A 27,422-nucleotide genomic window follows, 5' to 3' on the forward strand; every position below is an offset into this window, starting at 1 on the left:
TCTTCCACCCTACAGGCGCAGAACAATACTGTTCCTGATTCCCATCCAAGTACACCACCAGCTGTTTGCAAAACACACATGCACGCACTTTCCCGGTCCCCTTGTTTGTACTGCCACATACAGTTTGTTTACTTCGTCTTAGTCTCTCCACAATCCAGCTGCAGGATGATCTATATGGTGTCTTCACAATCCACATATATCTTGATATAGTACAGAAAACAGTCACTTTAAAATCATTTGTATTGGCCTGCATTTACAGTCTATTCACGTGAGGAAAAGCATTAATGCGTGACGCAGATCAAATAGCAAATGCAGGAACACCCTCCAAGTGAGCCACTGATCCCACATCCTGTTCACAATGCTACAGGCTTTTGAATCTGAATGTGACCCTTCTAGGGAGTTTGCTCCAAAGATGAAGGCCCTCACTGTGTCAGTGGCACTGATAGAAAGAGACAGATATGCAGCGTGCCTCTTTTCACAGCCAACATACACATTAGCATAACTCCCTTGGCGCGGATAAACCACCTAGCCACCTGTAGTTGCACAACTCAGTAACCTCACTTCTCCCATGCTGATGCCCTTTCCCCCCTCAACTTCATTCATATTCTCCTCCTGCATCTCTCACGTTTACAGTTATGCATGTGAATGTGCGCACTTGTAAGTTTTCTCACTGCTGATGCCAGCCAAAGCTGCTGCCAGACTGTTTTGAGCTAATGAAGTGAGCGTGCTTGAATTGCAAGCACGCATCCTTTGTTACACGTGGAGCAATCTGCAGGGAGCCCGTAGAGTCTGTCTCTCACAAGTAAATGGAAGTGGGCTAAAGAGCTTAGAAATCCATCACAAAAGCAACATGAGTAAGAGGATGGCAGTGTCTTCTGGGTGTGTTTCCAACTAAAGAATCGTGTGCATATTCGAGAGATCAATATAAAAATGCAGCTGTAGAAACTTGCCACAGGCTGCTCTCTCTTTCTTTCCCGTTAAGCTCTTCTGGAGGAGGGCTTTTGGTGAAAATAAGGGGCAGAAGGAGTGTCCTGAGGGCCAGTGGGAGCCTCCCCCTGGGGTTGTGATTGGCTGGAGCTGTTCTGAGTGAGTCCAGGGGAGGCCAGTAGGAAGGTGAATGGTCTGGACGCCTGCTAGGGGGCAGGCAGCAGACGAGAGCAGCTACCACTGCCTCTTAAAACCTAGGTACTCCTCATTACAGACTGATAGACAGAGAGCAGGAGAGAGCTGGAGGCAGTTCTAGGAGAGCACCAGGGAAAGAAAGTGAGAAACTGTGAACAGGGAAAGTTAGGAAAAGTAAGAAGTCCTACTTGTAAGCTCACTCTTCCCTGACTGCTGCCTCCCCACTCCACTACCTGAGGCACATACACACACACACACAGGGAGGTGTTTCAGGGAGGCTTAGAGGGTCGACTCTCCAGGGAAGAAGGGAATTAAACACTTTTGTTTTCAATCCGCTGCGTTCATACTCAGGAGAAAAAAAGGGATTACAGCTTTCACGCCTGCCCCCCCTTGTTTCTCTCTTCTCCTTGCATTTTGTCTTCACTGAGTTACTTTGGAGACTTTGGATATAACCTTCTTGAATTGTTGGTCTGAACTCGTAGAGGCATGGCAAACGGACAAAAGAGCCCCAGGTGGGCATTGACCCAGGGCTCCTTCAGCTTGGCACTGGGCCTGTCGCCCTTCTCCCTCCTCCTCCTCCTTACCGTCTCGGCCGCAGATGAGTATGACTACTACAGCTGGCAGTCGGACAACTTCCACAATGGCCGCTTCTACACCAAGCAGCCCCAGTGTCTGGACATACCAGCTGACCTGCGCCTGTGCCACAATGTGGGCTACAAGAAGATGAGGCTGCCCAACCTCCTGGACCATGAGACCATGCCCGAAGTTAAGCAGCAGGCAGGCAGTTGGGTGCCCCTCCTGGCCAAACGGTGCCATGCTGATACGCAGGTCTTCCTGTGCTCACTGTTTGCACCAGTGTGCCTAGACAGGCCCATCTACCCTTGCCGCTCACTGTGCGAGGCTGTCAGGGACAGCTGTGCTCCGGTGATGGAGACCTACGGCTTTCCCTGGCCGGAGATGCTGACCTGCGACAAGTTCCCCATTGATAACGACCTGTGCATCCCCATGCAGTTCACCGGGAACCATGCGACCCAGCCACCAGGTAGGCCACCTTCATTCATGCATGCTTATGCAAAATACAGTGAAGAGAAATGTCAATGAAATCATAACCAATTTTAATTTGCATAACTACTGAAGAGGCTACTGGTTAAAATTACAGCTTTTCCAGCAGCAAAAAGATAATCTGGTGATTTCCACAAAATGTAAATATTTCTTTAGAAAGATTTAATAATTCAATAAATACTCATTTAATAAATCTTTGAGATTTTTTAAAATAAAAAGCAGTGTTTAAATATTCTGTCCTGGTATATTTGATAAGCTCTAGTTGAAAACAAGAGATATATGAATGCGCATATGTTTTAAATTTGACAGAAGGAAAAGTTGCCCCGAAAAATATGTTGTGTTTTGCAGACGCAGGCGCTGAGATGAAAAACTCAGCAGAAAGTAAACGAAGAGATAAAGTTCTGAATTTTTCATTATTTTCATAATATCACTTTAGCAAATGATCGTTCAAGTCCTTGCAATCGGATACACTGAGAGTCTGTAAACTGTGAGGATGAGAGAATCAGATGGCTTCCATACATTTCCACAATGACAGACAAGAGATAAAGTGGAAAACTAGCCAAAGGAGGTCAGCGAAAGAGACGGGAGCAGGAAGATGCTGCAGGGGAAAGTCCTAAGTGGACAGTTGAGGATGGCTCTGGCCATCTACATATGCCTCAGGGAGGCACGGAGACAGACCAAGAGAGCCAGGAGACTTGGAGACTCCAGCAGCCAGATCGCGCATTGAGTTAAGATAGATGGACTGTGGGGGTATTAACTGAAAGTTACACAGAGGCACATGCATGGACACACACCCTTATCAGTAGTCATCCATCTACAGCGAAACAGTCAAAGAGTGAATGAATTATGTTTTATTTCATGGTTTGCACAGAGTCAAATTACTAAATTAACCTTAGCTGGATGAAACAAAGGACAAATCTTTATCAAGGGTTTCTGAGAGTAATTTGATTCACAAAAATAGGAGAATATATTATTCTTCACAAGCAATGAGTAAGAGTATCAATTGTGAATAGTGGGACTGAGTGGGAACTAAATCCAAAGAGGTGTGCAAATGCCTGTGTGTATGTGTGTGTGTGCATGTGTGTGAGAAGCACAACTACTTAAGCAGCCTCTTCACAAAAGCAGTCAGCGCTGAGAGGGAGAGAGAGGGAGTTGATGAGAGTCTTTAGACAGTGGAGGGGGACAGTCCCCACTGTGTCCCAGTCTGCTCAGCCATTGTTGGGTCTGGCAGCCAGCAGGCCAATTAGCTAGAAGGCCAATTACTGAGTTCCCACTAATTAGTCGACATGACAGGACAAGAGACGCAGGCAGAGAATGGGAATCGCTAAAGTCTGATTGTCCCTGAGAGAGCAGAATGAAGAGGAGTGAAAGGAGAGGGAAGCAGGAGAGTAAAGACAGGCACACAGCGAATAAAAGAGGAGAAAAGCTGCTTCCTGCAGCATAAGAAGTGTTTGCCTCTGCTTTCAATGAGAACCTGAAGAAAACGGTTTAGATCCGGTTTAGAAAACGGTGCAGATCTCTTAACTATTCCTAGAATTAGATCTAAGTGTGCTGAAGGTGCTTTCAGTTACTGTGGTTGTGTGTGGGTTGGTGGTGGGGGCAGGTGCCTGTTGAGCCAAAGTCAATTAAAACTGTGTCCAAAATCAAAAACCCTCTTTAAATTTTTATTTTTATTTTATTTTTACAAACTAAGCCTTAATTTATCTTTTATGTTAAGGACACTGAGTTTGTACGTGCTGAAAAATGCTATATAAATAAAATGGTCATTGCCATATTGCTCACATTACTTTACGATTTGCTTTCAACCGTTTAATCTCATTTTTCATCTTCTTTCGTTTATGGTGTAAAGGTCTTTTTTTCACTTGAAATGTCCTTTCTGTTACTTGAGACGTTCTTTGACAGATAAACACATTTCCTAAAGCGCTGAAAACCAATCATTACAAAAACAATGTCAGTCAGTTGTGTGACATATCTTTCCTTTTTATCAATAATGGTCACAGCATACTGACATCTAAGTATCTAATCTGATTTGCAAAATGCAGTGGGAAAAAGACCAGTGGAAGATTCTTGGGTGAATTAATGCAGTTCTGACTTTTTCCATTAGGGAAAATGGCCGTTCTGTTTTTGTAGGACTCGTATCAAGTATGTGACATTTTGGTTTGCGGAGTTATAATTCATTCTTCTACATGCACTTTGAGAAGGAGGCGGCTTGACGTTCATCTGCCACCTCCCCAAACAGCCAACTGTTTGTTGATCCCATCTATTCAAATAATGATCAGAGGAGGATAGATTACAGAGGGTCCTTAAGAATCAGTGGAAATAAGGATTTTTAGTGTTAGGAAATTTTACATACAAAGAACATAAGAAAAAATATGCTGATTTTAATTTTTAAAGAATAAAATGACACTCAAAAACAAAAATGAAATAACGGTAAAGTTAAATTTGGGTGTGTGCTTTTTTAGGCGTGTGCATGTGCGTGTATTCTTGTGAGTGTTTCACACTGAGAGTGAACCCATATCACTTCTAGCCCGGAGGCTCAGCCACTGACATTTCGCTAAGAACCAGAGATTCTCAGATGTGCCGATGAGGCCATCCCGAGGACAAGCTTTTGGCTTCTAATTCCGCACCGATGCACACCCGCACACACACACACACACACACACACACACACACACACACACACACACACACACACACACACACACACACATGAAAACACAGCCAGCAATAATAAAAAGGAATTTCAGCTAAGAGCTCTTAGAAGTGAGTTTCCCGGGAAGCTTCTATGTCACTGGAGGACACTGACGATTTTCTTTACACGGGATCGCATGAAGAATCTTGTGGTAATCAAGGTGAATCTTTGGGAGTTGGATCAATCACAAGAATTAGTATAGCTTTACTCGCTGATCTCCCAGTCCGGGAGGCCCCGATGCTATCTGAGCTATTCTGCAATTACATGATATAGCACGGTTCGAGGACTCTTGTGGAAACTAACAGTACAGAGCAAGATTCACTTTCCACCTCTGTGTCACAGCCAAAACTGGCAGAAACTCACCACCACCTGAGCTCAGGTTTTGTGCTGGCACTTGTGCCTTTACGTGCATGTGTGTGTGTGTGTGTGTGTGTGTGTGTGTGTGTGTGTGTGTGTGTGTGTGTGTGTGTGTGTGTGTGTGTGTGTGTGTGTGTGTGTGTGTGAAGAGCCCAAGGGGTGTGATTATGTGAAATACAAGTCTGTATATTATACCACAGAAGACAAGCTGACTGCTGACAAAAGAGGGCCCAGGCATCCCGGGATCGGAAAAGGCCAGCCGAGCTCAGTCTGTCAGACAGGGAACAATTAATGCCACACCATCAACTACACCTCATTGTTTTAATGATGCCACTTTTAGCTGCTGTCAGCATCTGTAAATCAGTAGGCATGATTATCACAGACTGGATTCTGGTTTTGTTTCTTAGTTTTGTTTCTTAACTTAGTTTGCATGTTTGTACCAGAAATGAACACTCAAGATATGTACATATGTACAGTGAAATTGCATGGGAGGAAAGGTCTGTCCTTGCTGAAATCTGTGATGAAATGTGACTAGTGTGATTTACAACCACATTAAAGGAGACAGGCAGCACTGTCAGGACCCCAGCAGCACAACAGTCACTGCTCATATGAACTTGGTTACTATATGAAAAGGAAAATATGATCCAATGCTCTGGGTATGGAGCGCTGCCGAGGCGTTATGAGGATGTATTTTCTCTTCTGTGTAGGCTTCCTACAGATGCAAGGAGCATGCTGTGTTTTAGGGGCCCCGTGGGTTCCCCGAGTCATGCTTTAGTCCTCCTTCGCCCCGCATTTCAACAGATGTTTGGCTCTCCGATGTAAATCACACTGAATTTCATCTCCGGGATTGTACCATTTTATGTCATAAGTGCTGCTGCTCATGACTTAAAAGACCCAAATGAGGCATGAGATAGTGACCGGCGCACATTCTTCTTATAAAAGTCGCTGTGAAGCTCGGGCAACGAGCAATAAGGTACAAGAAATGTCAGAGAACCAGATGACGGTGCTGTTAGATGTGGTCGTCAGATGTGTGAAGACACGTGTTTGTGTTTATTCAAAAGTGCACATAAGAGAAAGAGGCAGCGGCGGCATGTAACCTCTTGCATTTTTACCCAACTATAAAAATGATTCCAAGCGAATCAGTCAAATGAAACAAACATAAAATATGATTTGTAGTGTTTGTGATTTCAGCTGCATGTTTAAAGTAAGTTAATTAGATTGTTAAATATCATGTGATGACAAGCGGTGTCTATTAGGAATTCACTGTGAACAGACACGATGATTTGTGTTGTTGCCCAATAAATTTCATGCCAGAAAGCAATTTCCTAAGCTAAGTAAAACAAAATAAGAATGACTATGTCATTAAAGAGAACAGATATTCCTTTGCAGTGGTACACGGTGCCACTGCTTTGTATTCCAAATTTATTTTGCAAATGAGTTTTCACGTTCATAAGTTTAATAGGTTTTTCTTGGAGATTTCTTTATAGACAAAAGACACTGCAGAAAGACTGAAATGTTATTAACCTCGGAGCTATGAGTAAGTGAAGTTTTGGAGAAGTTTCCCTCTCTTGCTGTGCACCATTTCCACCCTGGCTTGCTGTTTAAAGATTAACAGCAGGGCCTTCCACAAGACCTCCTCCCTACTCACCCCATTCCCATTATCCCTTTCCTCTTATCCTCAATCATCAACTCCCAACCTCCTCATCCTCCACAGGTTCTGTAAGCTCTGTAAGACAGTAACATTTGTCATAATAAATTGGAACATTAAAATTTCTGTAATTAAGTTCGTAACCCAGTAGGTAAATGCCAAAAGTAGCACACAAGAGGTGGTCAAGTCCAAAGTCAACCAGAGTGAGAGCAAGATTTTCACAATTTAATCGCATGGTAAAAAATTCTTCAGCTGCTTTGAGATGATGGCAAAAAATATATTAATGAGCTCAAAGTCAAAATATTTACTGAGCAGAAATGTGTCCAGGAAAAAAAGTACCAAGCCACGCAGCAGTGATTCCCATCAGAACATGACGGTGATTCCCTCGACAGAGACCGACGATGAGGGCAGTCGTCCCTTAAGTGATTTCTAAGCGCCATCCAAACGCTGGTTTTCGGTCCAAGCTCAACTAAGTTTCATGGAGGGACTGCTTTCTCCTGACACATGCTCTGGCATCAGCGCAACCGGGCCTTCTGCCAAAATACCACCCCTGTGAAACCAGAATGAATTACCACCGAGTCTGAATAAGACCGAACGGCTTCAAGGGAACCATTCAAGACGGACAAATCCAGAGAAGTTTTGTTGTCTCTTGTTCTGTGTGTGTGTGTTTCTGTGTGTGTGTTTTTCCATGCTTCTGTCCCAGTCTGCATGTCAGCACCAAACAATTAGAAGCCTGACCTTGCAGGCCTCACAGGTCTCCTGCCTATGAAAGCATGGGAACCCTCAGAGGAGAAAAAACTGGCAGTTGCTCTACAAGAACATGGCTCAGCTACCTCCAACACACACATAGGCAGACACACACATGCATACACTCACTGGTGGTTAGGGGGTTCACCTCCCCATGACCCAAGCAGCGAAGCATGTTAAACTTTGACCCATCTCATTATCTGGCCAGACGCTGAGGTTTGGGCTGAGGTGATAACCTCTGAACCCTGACTTTTAACCCAGGGCCTGCACAGTGCAAGGAGAGGCGTGTCGTTTTGCATAGGTGTGTTTCTGGAAAGTGGGAGACACAGAAGGAAAGAGAAAGCACAGGGAACTCAGGGAGTGGGGGAATAACATATTTTGGATCTTGCAATGAGGGAATGTCAGAAAAACTAAACTCTCCTATAAGCAGTTATCTCGAGAAAAAAAAGGCTGCCAACTCAGCAAAAGTTCTGCACTGTTTTCCCTTCATGTTGTCAAATTTATCCCCTAGGTGTATAGGTATGTTGTCAGGGCAATGCTTCTATACCACATCCTTCTCTCTGTGGCCCTTTCTAATATTATACTTTTTTTTTTTTTTTGCTCTCTTGGCTTGCGGCTCTGTTTGGTGGATGAGTGGCCTGATATTAGATGTGTAGAGCTGGAAATACTCTGAAAATACATGGAATCGAAGCAGTAATTGTTTTGATGATGTTTCATATCGAGGGGAAAATTACAAGGTGGTGCGTTTTCGTGTATGCGTGTGTCAGAGAAGTCTCTGACGTTTTATAAATCCTATTAATTGAATGGCAAGGCCTTATTTGTCCATTTCAGCTATATAAATATAAAAGTATGGGAACATGCAAAAAATACATAAAAAGGATTTTATGCAGGGCTTGTATTTCTTCCCTCATGTGCTCTGTCTCAACTGTGTGGGCAGACAACAACAACAACAATCACAAAGTCCCATATCAAAGTTAGACAGGCCAAACACGCTCTTGAGTAAAGCATGCATGACCGTAAATTTTGAGTTAAAAATAAACTGAACTTGTTGCTTTGGTTTCCCCCTCGCTCTTTCACAATGTGCGGTTGCTGTGTGGCCTAAGTGATGGCTGCGTCTGTGTACTGAATCACTTTTCACCATGTTCAGCAGCTCCCGCCGCACCGTTTACCTTTCTGAACAGCCGAGACCACGCCTGCGCCACCAAAATATACAACGGGCCAGAATAAAAACATTTTCTCCAGTGTAATTGCAGGGCAAACATCAGTCAGCCTACTGGACTCTGCGTTCACTCAGCAGCAAATAGTCTCTGACAAGGGGGGGGGCAAATAAGTGCCTCAGAAGTGCTCAGGGCTTAACGATTTCATACTGACACAACTTTGGTTTTGCTCACTGCACTTGACCTCAACGCTGCCGTTAGATATGAGCTAATCTGGTTTTAAAAGCACCAAATGAAACGAGATTGAATACAGGTGACGACAAATTCTTCTTCCTTCTTTTTTTCCCCTCAGTGTCAAAGGTGTGCCCACCGTGTGACAATGAGCTGAAGAAAGACAACATCATGGAGCATTACTGTGCAAGTGACTTTGGTAAGTAGTAAAAAACTGAAAAACATAGTACCTGACTATGGATACAAACGGTCACTAGCATACAGCACTGTTATGGAAACTTTCTTACCTATCTGCAGTCTGGTAAACTGGAGTTTGCGAGAGACTGACAACACAGCAGAAAAGTGCAATTGCTTTGTGTACAACAGTCAGCCAAGTACAAGAGTGCAAGCAAAACATTTCACCACGGTGTTGATTTGGATTTACAAGTTTCATGACGTAATAATAAAATCTGTGTTTTAATATTGTGTTGAAAAGTTGTAATAACAAACTAAAAAGTCAAAGCACTGTGTCCTTAAAAACTCCCATCAACATAAATGCCATGGGCATAAAGTTATAGCAAAATAGCAAAATCACCTAAAACGAAAGCTTAACTTTGAGCTGTCAGTGGTTACATAATATGAAGATTAACTGGTATTTACGCTATTTTCCTTTGATTATGAATTAAAAAGCATGTGCAACCACACAGAGAATCTCACCTGCACATCCCTGTTTCTCACTTCTGATCCTCCCTTCGATTAAATCTTTATTGCAGCCGTTTCGCGTTAATTTCGCTGCTAGAATCGGCTTTTTCTTCACATGAGCTGATAAATGACTTCATTTCTTAGCCCCAATTTCAAACTCTCCACTTTCCAACCTTTGTGTTTCACAATAGTAATGACCTTAAGATGATGCCAGAGTATAATTATATAAATATTCTGTTATTTGAGTTCATCACAGCAGCTGAATTGTTTACAGTGTTTACAGTTAATGATAAACTGCTGTCTATTTGCTCTGTTCCAAACACGTTAAGCACCAAATGAGGAAGGGTGACAAAAAGTTGTGAAATTACAAAAGCATGTGTGGCCAGGATCATTTTTTTCTCTGCATATTTCATGTTTCCCGCAGAGGAGATGCCTGCAGTATAAAACAGTTTTACAAAATAACCACATGTACAAAAGAGCCAGAATATACAGAGCATGACCCATAATAAATGATAAAACCACATCCAACAACAACAAAACACGTCTGTGCGCACCTTCCTGACTCTCTGAGCCGCAACCAAAACGCAGACACGTCTCCTGTAATTCATCGTGACGTTACCAAATCAGGGATATTTATTTGTCTGATTAATTGCAGGATTATATATCTCAATCTTTTAACATGAGGTTGCTTCAGGGATCATAAAGGAAAACACAGATTCTTTCTGTTCATTACAGTTTTTTCTGAATGCTTAAACCCTAACTGTGATTCCTGTAGCACAATCTCTAAAACTATTCAGACTTATAGCAAAACCACTCACTGAGTTTGCAAAACTAAAAGCACAAAAACTGCTTTGCACTCAGTTTGCAATTTTGTAACACACACTTTGCAAAACTGTAGGCACAATTCACTGCACAACACTCAATTACCAAATTTCCAACACACTCCTAGCAAAAGTATACACATGTATGGCTATCATTAACACTAATTTGCCAACTGTCTGGCACACTTTCACATGTGAAAACTTTTTTAGATAATTCGTTCACTTTGCAATCTGCCTAAGCACTATAATACAGGTAAGCTGTGTGTGCGGAGTACAATGGAGGGAGCAGAAAGAGTGAGAAGAAGAGGAGGCCGAGGAAGAGGACGTGGAGGTGAAGAAGTAGGATGAAGAGGACGACAAGGACAAGGAGGAGCAAGAGGAAGATGAGGAGGGGGGAGAGGAAAATGAGGAGGGGGGAGAGGAAGGGTAGGAAGAGTAAGAAATAGAATTACTGATGACATCAGAGCTACAATAGTGGACCATGTAATCAACCGTGGAGTGACCCTGAGGGTAGCTGGCCAATGGGTCCAGCCTAACTCGAGCCGCTACACTGTAGCAAGCACCATAGGGACATCTTGAAATGAGAATCGGTTAGTTGTGTGCTTAGTAGATGATGGCTTGTGTGTACTGTTTGATACGGAAACACCACTTTTACGAAGGTGTGAAGAGTTAGTCTAGCTGTGTTTGCTTTTGCAAGAGAACTACAATGTTTTGATGATTGGGTGACAGGTTTTCTTATTTGTGTGAAGAGTTTTGCAAAATTAGCCAATAGTTACAAAAAATGTGCTTAAGCAATCAGAAAAAACTGTAATATGAAACATGATTGCAGATAGCCGCAGAAAGACGTTTTATTGGCTCAGCCTTTATGTGGCTGGAGGACACAAGGGAATGCGTCGAAAAGATAAGTGTGACATATGGATTTGGAGATCAAGGAAGGAACAACTCTACAATGTTATTCTGTAGTGCGAGAGCTTGAGCTCATACCCCATGAATGCTGCTACCTATTCATCTTTGGACACTGTTTTTGCTACGGTCTGCTTTTCATGGACGATCTCATGACGTTTCTTACTGCACTATCCAGCTGCTGTACAAATGACAAGAGTCTTGTTTAGCCGACACCTTGTTGTTAAAGTAGATTGCTTGCTTCAGTTTGAAGAAAACCTGTTTCTCCTCAAAACGATGGCACACTCCTCACTCCCTCTCTTTCCAGCTGCTTCTACCTCTACGCCCTCCTCTGCTCACTTTAAAGAGAGCGACTTTGTATAAAGACGTGGGCACAGCTTGTCACAAAGATGCTGGCCAGGCCGCACAGAGGGCCCCACTGCATCACTTATGACTAAATATGACTGATTACAGGTGGGCATTTAAAGTGAAGCAGAGGGAGATGAATTATCCTCCGTACCTTTACTGAACACACGCCGTACATACACATGAATGCAGTCTTTCACAAAAACACATGTAGGCAGGCAAATACAGCGCATAAACATACTCGCGGCGAAGGAGCTGGATGTGAAACAGGATGTGAACAAGGGGCAACTCAATGCACGCATTCCTTTTTGAACACGCTATCACTTCACATGTACTGTATACCTATCTGAGCGTACCGAGGGATGTTTATGCAACCATAGACAAGCAGGCGAGAAGTGAAATGGCGATCTTCCAGCAGGCCGGGGTACATAGCGATGCTTCATACCGACCCCACACCTTTGCCCGACCCGTGATTAATTTCACCTGTCAAAATTCTCACCCAGAGAATTCCTCTTTTGAATGTTTGGCAGTTCAATTTTAATCTCTCGCATATAAAAATATGAACTTATAAACAGAAGGTGCAATGGGAGATTCAAGTCAGTACTTCATTAGGCTGATAAACTTTGAGTTTGCTGTAACCAGATCCTACATGTAATAAAACTGTGCACAGAGGTTCTCTGTTCTACATATGTTTTGCCTAAAAATACACAGCTGGTCGCAAAACACTGCACTGCAAGTGTGTAAACAATGACACAGGCAGGGCAGAATGACAACAGATGATAATGATTCCATGTAGCAATATTAATCTTATGCTGCAAGCAGTTTTTTAGACTTATGGATGTTGCCCTGAACCTCACTATAAATCTGACTTTGTCTGAGACTTGAAAGCAAAATCATTTAAGATGATTTTTGCTCAGGAATAGCCCGACAACAACAAAGAGAAGACTTGTGATTTATATTGCCAAAATATGTACACCAAATTCCAAAAAGATGTTGGACTGTGGAGTTTTTCCCGAGTCAGACATTCACAAGGATGCAGTTTTTGCACACTGCTCAGGAAAGTCTAAATGATGATACTCGGGGGAGGTGTAAAATAGCTACTGCTTTAGAACAGTACAGAGCTCAGTACTAGACTTCCAGAAGTTAAAAAAAAATACCACAGCTGCTTAAATAATAGTGAAACACTGGGATCAGAGTGACACATTACAGTTTTTTCTGATTGCTTAAGCACATTTTTTGTAACTATTGGCTAATTTTGCAAAACTCTTCACACAAATAAGAAAACCTGTCACCCAATAATCAAAACATTGTAGTTCTCTTGCAAAAGCAAACACAGCTAGATTAACTCTTCACACCTTTGTAAAAATGGTGTTTCCGTATCAAACAGTACACACAAGCCATCGTCTACTAAGCACACAATGCGCCAACTGCACACTGATGGTATGAATACAAAACACATCTGGCCTTTGCTTTCTCTGTGCACAAGGTAGGCTATGTCAGTTTGAGCTCATACTTCTGTCATAGATCCATAAGCATAGAGGGATCCAAACTTCAAGTACTGGTGTTTATTCAAACACATCAAAACAAACACAAGTGTTTATTTCCAAGTATAGGATTATTTGCAATCGCCATAATGACTCTATGGGTTACTTGGTCTGCAGTGAACATGCTTCCTCTGCCCCCAGCATCTGGTCATCTAGCAATTCTCTAAAGTAACAATTTCAGTATTTTTACATCAATGGTATTGGTGTGTTTCTCATTGGCATATGGCAGTGCTACAAATCTTTGTGCAAAGTGACTGTACTAACCGATTCTCATTTCAAGATGTCCCTATGGTACTTGCTACAGTGTAGCGGCTCGAGTTAGGCTGGACCCGTTGGCCAGCTACCCTCAGGGTCATTCCACGGTTGATTACATGGTCCACTATTGTAGCTCTGATGTCATCAGCAATTCTATTTCTTACTCTTCCTACCCTTCCTCTCCCCCCTCCTCATCTTCCTCTCCCCCCTCCTCGTCTTCCTCTTGCTCCTCCTTGTCCTTGTCGTCCTCTTCATCCTACTTCTTCACCTCCACGTCCTCTTCCTCGGCCTCCTCTACTTCTCACTCTTTCTGCTCCCTCCATTGTACTCCGCACACACAGCTTACCTGTATTATAGTGCTTAGGCTGATTGCAAAGTGAACTAATTATCTAAAAAAGTTTTCACATGTGAAAGTGTGCCAGACAGTTGGCAAATTAGTGTTAATGATAGCCATACATGTGTATACTTTTGCTAGGAGTGTGTTGGAAATTTGGTAATTGAGTGTTGTGCAGTGAATTGTGCCTACAGTTTTGCAAAGTGTGTGTTACAAAATTGCAAACTGAGTGCAAAGCAGTTTTTGTGCTTTTAGTTTTGCAAACTCAGTGAGTGGTTTTGCTATAAGTCTGAATAGTTTTAGAGATTGTGCTACAGGAATCACAGTTAGGGTTTAAGCATTCAGAAAAAACTGTAAGACCTTTAGGGTTTTACTGAATAAAAATAAATTTAAATATCTTCTTCTCTTCTCCTTTAGTCCTAAAGATGAAAATCAAGGAGGTGAAAAAGGAAAAGGGTGACCGGAAGCTGATTGCAGCACAAAAGAAGAAGAAAGTTCTGAAGCAGGGCGTGCTGAGGAAGAAGGACCTGAAGAAGCTGACCTTGTACATTAAGAATGGTGCCAATTGTCCGTGCTCCCAGCTGGACAGCCTGGGCTCCAACTTCCTCATCATGGGCCGCAAAGTGGACCAACAACTGCTTCTCACATCCATTCACAAGTGGGACAAGAAGAGCAAGGAGCTCAAGGTCGCCATCAAATACATGAAGTCCCATCAGTGCCCCACCTACCACACCGTCTTCCAGTGACCTGCTTCACTGCAGTGTTCGCTGAACTTTCCACAACTTTGCTTTTCAGATTCAACCTTTGTTTCACTTAGATTATAGCAGTTATTTCACTAATGCATCCCTGAGTCATGGATCCTATAAAATCTTTTACCAGCCCCGAAGCTAAACACGAATCAGGTAGTTGTCCTTTTCTCCTTTGATGTTAGAGATCATTATTATTATTATTGGAGAGAGGAAAACTGCTTTTTAAATAAGTCAAGTCCCTCCCTTCCATAAAAAAAAGACAATAAGAATGATTTCATATTGATTCACATCCTGGAATCTAATGTACTCTTCATTAATATGCTTGCCTATTCTGATATTATAGAATCACTTAAATCATATCCTAAAGCAATCTTCTTAGACATCAGCATTAAGAAATGGAAATTTAACTACTGGAAAGAAAAGACGCTCGACGCTGTAGTGAAATGAAAATTATGGGAAGGTTTGTTTCTGTGCAAAAAGTGCTGAGAGCAATGAGAGAGTGAACGTATGTGGGTTGTGTGATGTACCAGTGCACACGCTGGCACAGTGCTCCAAGGAACAACATCAAAGCACAGAAATATTGATGATCCACTTAACTGCATGTTGTAAAAAGTAGGTAATTCAGACCAATACTAAATGCTTAGAAAACTGGGATTTGTTTTTTTTCTTATCCATGCTGGGAACGAAGACTGATGGAATGAGACAGACTGACTGATGCTTCCACTGACTTTGTACAGAACCATTTCTGTGGCCTGAAAGAGGGAAACTTGAATATTTTTTACTTTTTAATTTTGAAAGAGAATAAAGTTAGGGCAGTGAAGGCATCGTCTGGAAAACAAGTGGAGAATAAAAGAGAAAGAAAGAGAGAGAGACTCTGGACACAACCAACAATGTTGGATTCATAAGTCTCTTGTACTCGCTATTTTTCACTATCAGTCTTCAAATGTTTCTTTTCTTGTACTTTTTTTTTTAAACGCTTCAGTTAAACATCTATGGTATGAAAACAAAAAATCATACACACAGAGCACCTGAATACACTGTTGCTGTAACAATGAGAGATTTTTTTTCTAACCTATTAACCTGTAAGTAGTTCTGTTACTGAAATAGATCTTTGTTTTACAGAAAAAGTTAATGAATAAAATATATTTTAAATTTTTATAAAGAACACCTGCTTGAAATGTCATGTTTCACATTTATTACCAATAAACCACAAAGTGTATATTCATGCCTAAAAAAATTATTTTCAGACTATCATCTGCATAAAATGTTTGACTGGTTTAAAAAAAAAAAAGCGCGTAAGTAACTAACACACTTGAATGAGGATGCTCAGTATTTTACGACTTCATTTATTTTTTAACATTTTTCATATTAAACAGATACTTTTCTCACTGGCCAATTAGATGCAATAAAATGGGGCGAATAGAAAAGGAAACTACTCTGATTTACACTTTTTAAATTTTTGAATCTACCACAACAACTGTCAAAGCATAAAATAAAGTTGACAAGTTGAAAATGTCTTGGTCTGATGTTTCTCAATGTTCACTGTAGGCTGTAAATCAAAAACAGGGATTTTTGTTTGTTGGTTTGGCCATCCTATTCTCTTATGATGTGTTTGACATAAAGCACACTGTCTATTTATCATTTAAATTCACATTCCAGCCAGAACCTCCTAGATTTAAAACAGAAGAAGATTTCTCCACAAACAGTGACGTAGCTACTGCAGGATTGTGATTTAACTGCAACATAGCTGTAAAAACACTGCAAATATTCAACAATGTGCCTGAGATTGATTGCAGTCAGTCCCAGATCCAACCACAATTATTTGGAGACAGGTTTCCTTCCACCAGGGACTCGTAATTACTGTGTGACTGAAAGTGGTCATCCAGAGTTTGTGTTAGGTTTTGAAATTGGTCTCTGAAAGTGAAAACAAAAAACAAAACAGGGCAACCACCAATAGGTTCTCATCCTATTTTTACTATAGTGTGACTGAGCTATTAGTATAGCTCTTAGTACAAGTGATTCACAATCTCAGTTTTACATCATTTAAAGCAAGTGAGTCAAAAATAAGCAAATCTGTTTCGTTTTTGTGAATGGGGGTATTAGCCACTGAGACCCAAACAGTTTCGGTAACAAACTGACAGTTTGTTTGATTGTTTGTTTCCGCTGGTAAGGTGGACATTTAAACATGGAAGCTGATGTGTACTGGCTTGCTTGTGGGGCGAGTGGTCATTTGAGGAACAGGTTGGAGATTATTTTAGGTTACCAAAGGCAGTGTTACACACACCCAATATAAGCTGCAGCTTTTCCAAAAACATCAGGGGATAAGGATCGTGAAAGTGCGCATGGGCTGCCACACACCTTCATTTCTATTTGCAAAAGGAAACAAAGAAGTAAAATCTCATTTTTGCGCTGCTCTATTCCAAAACCTTTCAGATCCACACTGGGCCCTCAGCTCTAAGCAAAGCCTGGGCAACAAAGCCACCAGTATTTATTGACAGAGTGAAGGGGTGATGCAGATAGACAGCAGGCTGCGATGAAACTGACCAACTTTATCAAAACCATACATAGCTTGAACACTCCAGACACATACACTACTAATTTACTACAAAAAAAAAGATTTGGAATCTTTGTTCTCCAAAATGCAAAACGGATCAACTGTGACACTTTACAGTGTTTATTGTCTTCCACCCATATTTCCCGGAATGTGGAGAGTTTTGGAGGCTGTTTCAAGCGTAAATGCCAGTGGAGTGGTGACCTATTTCCAAGTGATTGTTGAGATAGAGCACAGTCTCTAGGCTGTGGAATGACAGAAACAGGAGGGGACAGGCATATTGGGTAGAAATATGCTGGACAAGAGTTCCTTTACTGGAAACTTAATCAAAACCGATTAAAGACTGAGATAAAAGTTTAAATGCCATGAAGCTGAAGTGAGGAAGCCTTTGTTGGAAAGTGTTGACCTCTCCTTTAGAAGTGAATCAGCACACGTGCAGTAGATAAAATGTACCTTCAAAGAAAATGATGAGCAGCTTTCATTAATCAAGACGTAAGTTAAAGCAGGGGAAGGCGCAGAGGGAAGGTGGAAAAAGAGACAAGGGATAGCTTGGCTGAGTCCCAAAGACATCCATCAGCAGCTCCTCAAAGGTCACTTGTGTAGTTAATGAGGGCCTGATGAGGGAGTGACCAGTGACACACGTGGAAAATGCGCACATCCATTCAAAAGACACATATGTTGGGAATATGCAATAAGATGACAAACTTACATTGACATCCCTTATTCTAATGAGGCCTCCATTCAAATACACTTGATTGGGTCCAGAAAAAAAATTGTGGAAAAAAATGGATTACCACACACGTGCGTGCCCACACATATACACACCATAGAAGAATTTTTATTGCAGAGTCCTGATAAGCACGACCATTTTTTTCAGTTAAATAGTGGTAGTCTGTTAGGCTGTCAATTGTAGGCACACACGTGCAAGCATATCTTAGATCACGGCCCCTCACACCCTGTCATACAGTGTGCATTGCAAACTGATTTTCCTTTAAAAAAAAAAAAAACATGTATATTTTTTTAACATTTTCCAGCATCCACCCACTTGTTTTCTTTAGGCTGTTGATTTCCCAAGTTTTCACTAATTTCTTTTGACAAAACCCAGAGACCTGGATGTGATCGACTTACAACCACTTTTTCTTTCAACATTTGAAAAAATATTTTGCATATGTGATAACGTTCATTTGGGAAATGAGCTTACGAAGCATGAATGTATGTGAAGTCGGTGGCTGTTAAGTACTGACTCTTTTTTTTTTTTTAAGTAATCCTAAAACTGTTTATTACTTAAACTTCATCTGATTTCCTTTTGAGTTATGGGCAATGAAAGAAAAAAACCTCCATTGATCCAATACTCAGGGTGGGAGAGAGCTACAGGAAAGTTCGGATGGAAATCATCACTCTTCAATTTAACTGACAACAAAAAGACTCACATTAAATGCTCCTGGAGAACTGGGAACTGGCAACAGGAAACATTTTTTCTTAATAAAACAAAAATACCATCCATTTTCTTAACCATTTATTCAATTTAGGGTTACAGGGAGGCTGGAGCCTGTCCCAGTTGTCATTGGGCAAAAGGTGGGTTACACCCACCCTCACATTCATACCTATGGCCAATTTAGAATCACAAATTACCCTAATATAATGTCTTTGGACTGTGAGAAAGCCAGACAGAGAGAACATGCAAGTTCAAACCAGGACCCTTCTTGCTGTAAAGCGAAAGTACTGAAAAATATCATTCACACCTGAAATTGTGTATTTACAAGAATAAGTCTCATACGCTCATATTTATCAGGACAATTATGAATAATCTCAATATTTGTTCAGGTTTTTAAAATTCTTTAAACACAAACATGACGCAGACTCAAATATCCACTCTCAGACCAGTCAGCATATGAATGAACACGCACACGCTCACAGGTTAATCAAATTTGACTAGTCTGCCTGCAAAGAATGAGACCATTATATAACATCCTGGAGAGTCAGAATAATTTCTATTAGGTGCTGCATGCCTCCCTCTAACCACCACACAAGGTACCATTAAAACAGCATTAGACAGTAAGCCAACATCCTTCTGGTCTGAAGCACTAGACCACCTTTCTGCAGGAAGGGTGGACACACAGACTTGTTCTTTCATTTAGAAGAAGAGAGTGAGAGAGGGAGAGAATGGAAACAGCAGCGCTCTGACAGAAGCACTGCACTGTCTCAGAGCTCCGGCCTGCCTTGTTCAGTAAAATGCAATAAAGACGTAGTATGTTTTTGTTGTGTGCTTGTGCATGTGCATAAATTTACTAAGAACACTTGTTTAAAAAGGCCTAGAGCAAGCCAATGAATCATTTTCTCCCTTTAATAAAGTCAAAGAAACTTTTTACATGTGGTCCTCCCAGTGAGAAGTCTGTTTTCCACAGCATTGTTCTTATTTACATGCATACTCGCTCATGCTAACACACCAGTTCCGTTTGCTGCACGCTTCATCATTTATGCGTCATTATTTAAAGGTGTTCACGTGTGTTTACATGTACCGGGTCCCATTTTTCATAAAAAGATAAAACGTGTATTATAACTTTAGATAACTCATCTGACTGCATCTGTTTTGTTTTCCCTGTACGCGTTGCAACTCTTGAAGGTGTGACTGCTAAAAACAATCTGTCAGAAACTTTCTGATCATTTAGTAGTTTCTTTCTTCTTTCGTCCTCCTTAATAGAAATGCCATCTGATGACAATGTATAGGGCTAATGCACATAGAAAATCCATAAAATAAAAGCACATTCACATATTTTAAACTGGTTAGAATACAAGAAGCCGACTACTTCTGAGCCATTCAACAGCAGTTCCTCTAAAGTGCTGACTGAATTTGCACTTTAAAAAAAAACCTAACCAAAAATGTAGAATGTGAACAAGTGTGAGCTGCTTCTCCCACACTGACTCACCAACACAAAAATACTAATAAAATCACATTCACAACCTATCAGCTAGCCTGCAGCACAGGGATTACATCCACAGATCACACACATACACAACACTGACGTAGGAAAAAGAAAACAGGGGACAGGGACTTGGGAAAAGAATGAGGGGGAAGACATGACTGGATAAGAAAACAACCAAGGTGCTCTCAAGGGACTTTGGCAATCGGAAACAATCACATTGGCCTCAATGCCTCCTCTGCAGTGGAAAATGAATAAATTAATAGGTGGAGTAGAAGGCCTCCCATGGGCAGGGCCTTGACGCCATCTGTGAAGGCCATCAGTGTGTCCCAAACCTGCTGTTTCACTACTGAACCAACATGTCAGTCTGGAGATTTACTGCCACATGGAAAGCGCGCACATAAACACACGCCCACACACCGACACCCTCACACATACAAACATCAAAGAGGATCCACCCACAGGTGCAGCCAAACACGCATCCATGCGTATTTATACAAACTCTTGCCAGGATGCAATGGCTCAGACAAAACAAATATTGGCATAAACACATCAGCAGAAACTAATGCTCATGCTCTTCGCACGCCCACGTGCGTGCACAAACACTTGGCTGGAGTGGAGATTTACACCCGTTTGGAAAGACAAGCATCGGCTAATAAATAAATCTGTTTCCCTGGCGACCTGTTGACCCTCTGTGGCACTCTTTTTTTTTCACACGCACAACAGCAGAGGTCAAGGTCAGTCAGAAGGTCGGAGGGAGGTGAAAGTGTGTTGTTGAGTGTGTTTGTGTGTGGGGGGGTTGGAGGCTGACAAAACTGTGTGCAGAGTCAAAGCCCTCATTTGCAGCTGGGGGTTAGGAGCCCCCATGTTTTGGCAGCGAGGTCATGAACTCTGACCCCATCAGACCCTGAGAGACAAGGCAGTTTGGTCAGGTGGGACTGTGGCCACTAAATGACATAATCTCCCATCTCCCACTTGCCAGTCTCTTTTTAAACAGACCAGTGTGTCTCGGGGAGAGTGTCTTTGGGTGGCATACCACTATTGTGCAGTGAAAATAGTCCCTGGGTTATTGTTCACTCTGCTGTCAGGAGCTTTCCTTCTCTTCCTTAACGGACCTGAATCTGAGCAGACTTTTTACTGAATCGCTTGGTTAGAAAAAATCAATATAATCAGAACCAATCGTGAAAATAAATTGCCTAGTAAGATTTGGTTTCCTTAATAACTCTGGAAATGTTGCCGACATGTGTTGTCAGGCCAACTATGGGGAGGCTTGTGCGGTGTGTTGTGGTCCAAGATTTAAAAACTAATTAAAGGGTTTCAAATTGGAAGGCAGAAAATGAGCCATAACAGATGTCACTTTTAAAATGCAAAGAAATGAAAAGAGAAAGAACATGTACAGTGTAGTTTCCTTATGATTTATAGGCAGACAAAGAACTTGGCAAATGGATTCCTTCACGTTTGTCTTTCTGTAATCTTATTGAAACAATTGTGCAGTATGCACCATTCTAACAGAAAAGCTGGATTTACTTGCACAAGTGTTCTCATGGTAATCAGCTTTGTTGAGCATTGTTTCAGCTGTTTTAAACCCTACCTAACCCTGTTTTTGCATCTTGTTAGGCTTTCAGTCCTTTTCTTTATTTTCACTTCTTCTTATTTTTCTTTTGCTTCTCTTTGCCCCGATGACAAGCCATATAATTAATGTTTTACTCACAGTCTTTTTTGTATCACTTTTCTTTCAGTACTCTGAACTTCATAATATATCACAAAGACCTGGAAATCTTTGCCAGAAAATTTACAATAAAGTGTAAAGCGGTAAATATTCACACAAATCTGTTTTAACTGAGGTTCTTAAATGTTTCCCACTGCTATTTGTCCTTGGTGTGAATACGGCCTGCAAAGCTGTAATCATCAAAATCTTTAAACTTCTGAATCCTTTCCATGAGCAGATCACTTGCCCAAAGAAAAAAATAGAAATCTGTACTTTCCCCTGCTGCCTAAAACAATAACCCCAGCAAATGTAGCTTGGTTTCAGAGAAATTGCTCTTCAGTGTTTGAAGTGTTTATGGACATTAACGGTCCAACATTTCAAAAGACCAGCACATGTTTGGCATAGTGGAGCACTTGGGTAAGCAGACAGAGCGTGCATCAATGGGAAAATGTTTCATCAGAAGAGCTGTGTTGTTTTATGGTGTGGGATATGAGGGTTGTGTGGTCTAGGTTGTGTGAGTACCCCAGGGATGTCAAAACATCAAGTGTCCAACCACAGCGACATCTAAGACGACCAATGAAAAACAGGTGTTTAAGTAGACGTCAGAGCTTCTTGGACACAAGTACAGGTTTCAGATTTACAGATATCATGCTCCCCTCTTGTCAGATCTGCTCCTTCATTTGATATATGCTGCTGGGATACAACTATTCTCTCCTCTGTCATTATCAATCAGTCTGTTAAGCATTTTCTTGACTGATCAGTGGCCTCATAAGTATTTCCCAAAAGCCAAACATGACATCTTCAAACTGCTTTTTTTTTGGTCCATTTTATGTTTTGTCGATTGAAATTATGACATAAAAAACCAACTAATTTTAAATTTATAGCAAAACATTGAGCACAACTGCAAGACAGAATTATCTTGTTTTAATTAGTTAGTTACATGCGTGTCGATTTGACACTTTGGAGAGGCAAAGCGTGAATTTTGCTATTACAAGTTTTTAATGGGATACTGTGTTGGTAAAGTAGCATTTAGCAACTGACTCAAAACAATCATGATTTTTATTCTGTTGATAGAAAGACTATCAAAAGGAACTTTTTATATTATATTTTATTTTTGCTTCCTTTTCTGTGTCGTCGTGAATTTATCAGGGAAAGAAGCCATTATAAGGTCTCACATTAAGTTAGTAGGTTTAGTATCAGCAGCACCTAGCTACTATTTACCCTACTAACTTGTTTGAAGAGGTAAGACTTTATTTTCTAGTGGACTGTATGCATAGATAATGAAATAGTTAACCCGAAACCTTTTTATATGTTAAAAAACACACATACAGAAAGTATGCAGCCATGAGATTCAAACAGTACAGGCACGCCATTCGGCTCTACCATGGAGGTTTTGTGGTCGTCTAGAGCAGTGGTTCCCAGATGGGGTGTGGCAAGTCCATTTGTACCATGGGAGTTCATTACAATTATTGTATTACTATTGCAATATACAACTGCACAAAAACCCATAACTTGTTAATTTATTTCATAACTTAAAGTATTTATCAGTACTTTGTACACACACCTTTCCCCTGTAAGACCCATTTTTGGAAATGGAAACAAAATATCCTTTATGAGATGCTTGGGATACTTCAAACAGCACTGGATCTGTAACCAAAGCTGACAAGTCAGTAGAGGTAATGTAGTTGTGGCATGCTCGCAAAAAAAAAATAAAAAGTAGGTGTCAAGGTGCTAGGACCTTATACCTAGCATGACAAATGGGCTGTCAAAAATGCATTAGTCTGAAAAGAAAAAGGGATACGATGTCAGATAACACAGGCTATTTTGCATAGATATGAATAGAGGTGTGCCATGAAATCTTGGCCCATCACCTTGTGCAACTTGGTAACACAAAGTTTAAAATCCCTGGTCTAAAAGGACAGATCAAGTGCCACATTCTTTACAAAAACGTTTTACATATAATCATTCATAAATCGCGTAAAACCTGCTTTCTCTGCATGACCTACTGGCGACCCCGCTCACATGTGGTAAAAATATGAAACAGCGGAACAGACTCTAAAAACGTCCACACGTTTTATGTGTAGGTACAGTAAAGGCAAGTGCAGCTGAAAGCATTTATGTCAATCATATATAGCCATGAATTCATTCCTCATGGGATTTTTTCAGTAACTTAAATGAGTTGCAAAAACACTGAACTCAACACATGGCATGTTACAATGTTCTTTATAGCAAGTTTAAAAAAAAGAGCCATCAATCTCCTACAAGAAGCAGTGGAACACTTGAATCACCTTGAAGCACTTTAAATAAAGCCATCATATATAGACTGTATATGAAAGATGACTCTGAAAAGTTAGGCTAATGTTGAGCCCGCATTGTTCCTAATGGCTAGCAGGGGGCAACTCCTCTGATTGTCTTTTTACTATAAACACAGGGTAATAATTGCACTGCTGCTGGCATGATCTATGACCTCAGTAACACTTTCCCATATTTATGGTCTCAATCACTAGTTTCAAGTCTTATTTATTAAATGATGAAGTAAATTGCAGGCCTGTAAAATAAGTAGTGTAAAATAGATCATAAAGCACTTTGTGGTTTTCCTGTGATTGTTACTCATTACCAGTGTTACTCAGACCCATGTTTGTCATACATGGGTCCAAGAAACCAAGATGATTGTGTTTGAGGCTTCAGAATGAGACTACACAAACCAATGGGGTATCCTCATTGGTGTTATGTCCATCTTTTAAATACAGTCTAAAGATTTCTCCTGTCGCATTCGCTGAGAGGGAACTACATTAAGGCACGCTGCACCACAAAATGTAGAAGATGCTCCTGTTACCTTGGTTACATGTGCTGCAACTGCAGGCGTTGGGCAGAACAAGAATATGTTTATTATTCCTGTTAGTTCCTAGATCCTACATGTACAGTGGCTCATCTGCATGATCTACATGCTTATGGCTGCCTCACAGTGAAAACAGTTCAACCGCTACGAGTTTAAAGAAGCAGATACAAGGTTATAATCTTGAGCTTGGTTGAAATCCTAGTTTATGACTTTCTAAATATTTTAACTTGTCTTGTTCTTGTCTTGTCTAAGTCTTGTTCTTTTTTTCTCCATGTTAAAAGCAACATGTCCTTTTAGAAAGCATTAATAAAAAGCATAGAGATGATTTTGTAGTTGTATTTTCTTATAAGTACTGTAAGGAAAAGCACATTGGTGTGTGTAGTTGATGTGAAACCCTAGAAGGTGGTTTTGACCTTCAGCTATCTGAAAGAGCTTCCCTGGTTCTTTAATCATACTCTAAACAACCTCTGTCTCTGTCTGTCAACACCAGCTTATAAAGATGAAAAGTCATCACAGGACGACAGCACACACAAACATACACTCATTTTTGATTGTCTGCCCCCCCATCATTGGTTTCACTAGCATCTTGTTTTGCAATTAGTATATTTATAGTCTTGTCTCGTCCTGCTTTAGTTGTCAGCTTGTTTGTGTTCCCTGGCTGCCTTTGGTGGTTGCCTGTGTTTTTTGAGTGACTCAAGTTGGTGCCTTTTTTTAGATGTTGTACATTTCGTTATGTTTAGTACCCTGCCTCTGTTCATTCTCTGTGCTTCTCGTTGGCTTTTATTTATTTTTTATTATTGGATTCTGCACCGGCTTGTTTTTATTTCAGTAAAATTCATCTTCTGAAGCCTGTTTGTGTCCTGCATTGGTATGCTGCCTTTTCTCTCTCAGATATAACAGACTGGCACAATCAAAAGGGAGATTCCTAGCCTATGAATGTGTGCTGCCAGTAAAAGAGGGTTATCTGCTTTGGGTGCAGAACAAACACTGCCACCCCACTGCCTTACCCCTTCTTGTTCTGTATTATCCCTTAGACCCCTTTCCTGGAAACACAGCCCTCCACTAATATACATTCACCAAATATTTCCATCCATCCTTACATTCTGACTCTGACCAGCTCTGACAAGCAACTTTCCTTGTGTTCACCACTCAAAGGCTTGGATGAGCTGTACTTGCTGGATGTGTCACTGGTGCTACCCAGGGGACCGACCCTTTGCCTGGAAGGCACGGCGTCAGGTTTTATTCCAAGCCAAGACTCACCACTCAAAAATTCATGTGTAGTGACCCTATTCGTGTAAGTTTCACTCACATGAGCAGCTTCTGTCATATGCTTTGTTCTCTGCGTGCTAAGAGTTTGAATAGAATTATAAGGATCAGTTAAATCAACATATGCCCCATATACCCAAATGCAATTAACATGTGTTTAATCTCTGTCAAAGTTGTTTAAAATAGATGCAGCGTATGACACATGGATAATGTTATTGCAGTGTACTGTTAGCGGTGAAAGCTCTTGTGATAAAAGTGGTGAAAGCATTGTTATACACATACAAGTGTGATCTAAACCACATGAGCTGTTACAATGCCAAAACGTTTGGTTAAGTGACGGAAAATGAATTAATTAGAGTCGGATGACTGATGAACTACACGGTGGGTGACATTTGCTGGCACCAGACTGCAATGCGAGGATGTTCATATTGAAACGGGTTTGCACTCTTAGAAACTGCAGCCCTAAATGAATGATTAATGCATACGTTGACTGCTGTCTGGTGTGTGCGTGTATCCTCAGGACACAGTTTACAGGAGACTATGATCCGTGTGATGCCAGTCCCGCACTGTGGTCCAGCCCAGTCTCTGCGTCCCTCAACTTCTCTTCCTCTCTTTCTGCCATTTCACTAGCTGTAGATCAACTGCTGGCAGCTCTGTTGGTGTAGAGGGACAAGTCAACAAACGAGCAGCTTCCTGTGCTGAACTCATCATACAACACTCAAACTGTGCTCCACTGGCTCATCCACACATGGACAGGAGTTTGCACACATACGTATACATACTAGCAGCACAAATAAATACAAATGCCTGTAATTAGTCTCACGGTTACACTTGAAACACACAGAATTGTCATTGATATGTTTTTATCTATATTTACCCTGCACAAACATGACACAGTACCTCACTTCACAGCCAGCAGCTTGGCAGCTGCCTGATTTAATTTTTCAATGGCTTAGAATAGACCTTTACAAGTTTGCCCTATGCCAAAGCAAACACCAACACATTTTCACAACAACAACAAGAGCTCTGAGAGTCATTCACATCAGCCAGAGATTCCAGTAAAAGCCAGAGCTACTGTAACTAAGTCAGCTCCTAGCATGGGGATTCTCAAACACAAAAAACACAGCCATAGCTATGCTTATCATCTGTTCCTCTACTTTCTTTGGTTTCTAAAATGTAGTACAGCCAAAGGAACAGCATATAATATGGCATGTAAATATCTGGTGGATTTAACCAGCAGGCGGTGCGTATACTACCACTGTTCATATTTTATTAGCTAAGCCAAATGTTTGAGAGTTTCAAAGACTTTTTTTCAAGGATTAAAAACACTCACATAAGAAAAGGAACAGCATGCTTGAAGGGATGTGGATGTACCAATAAAAAGCAAGTAATGATAAAGGCTGGTTGCAGGCTTCAAGAATGCAAAGTGGGTCACGTCTTTGTCAAAGGAACTACAGGGGAAGAAGAATGTGTGTATTTAGAAAGAGAC

At 41.1% G+C, this 27,422-nt stretch overlaps 1 protein-coding gene across 1 annotated transcript; it reads left to right on the plus strand.

Moving 5' to 3' along the window:
* Nucleotides 1-1,134: 1,134 nt before the first annotated feature.
* Nucleotides 1,135-16,164, plus strand: sfrp5 (secreted frizzled-related protein 5). The gene is made up of 3 exons (XM_080868710.1): nt 1,135-2,164; nt 9,138-9,215; nt 14,317-16,164. Exons 1-3 carry the CDS (start codon nt 1,609-1,611, stop codon nt 14,643-14,645), a joined length of 963 nt encoding a protein of 320 aa, XP_080724836.1. The 5' UTR covers nt 1,135-1,608; the 3' UTR covers nt 14,646-16,164.
* Nucleotides 16,165-27,422: the final 11,258 nt, after the last annotated feature.

Source organism: Rhamphochromis sp. 'chilingali', assembly GCF_963969265.1.
Source record: "Rhamphochromis sp. 'chilingali' genome assembly, chromosome: 20".
In the NCBI taxonomy this organism is placed as follows: Eukaryota; Metazoa; Chordata; class Actinopteri; order Cichliformes; family Cichlidae; genus Rhamphochromis; species Rhamphochromis sp. 'chilingali'.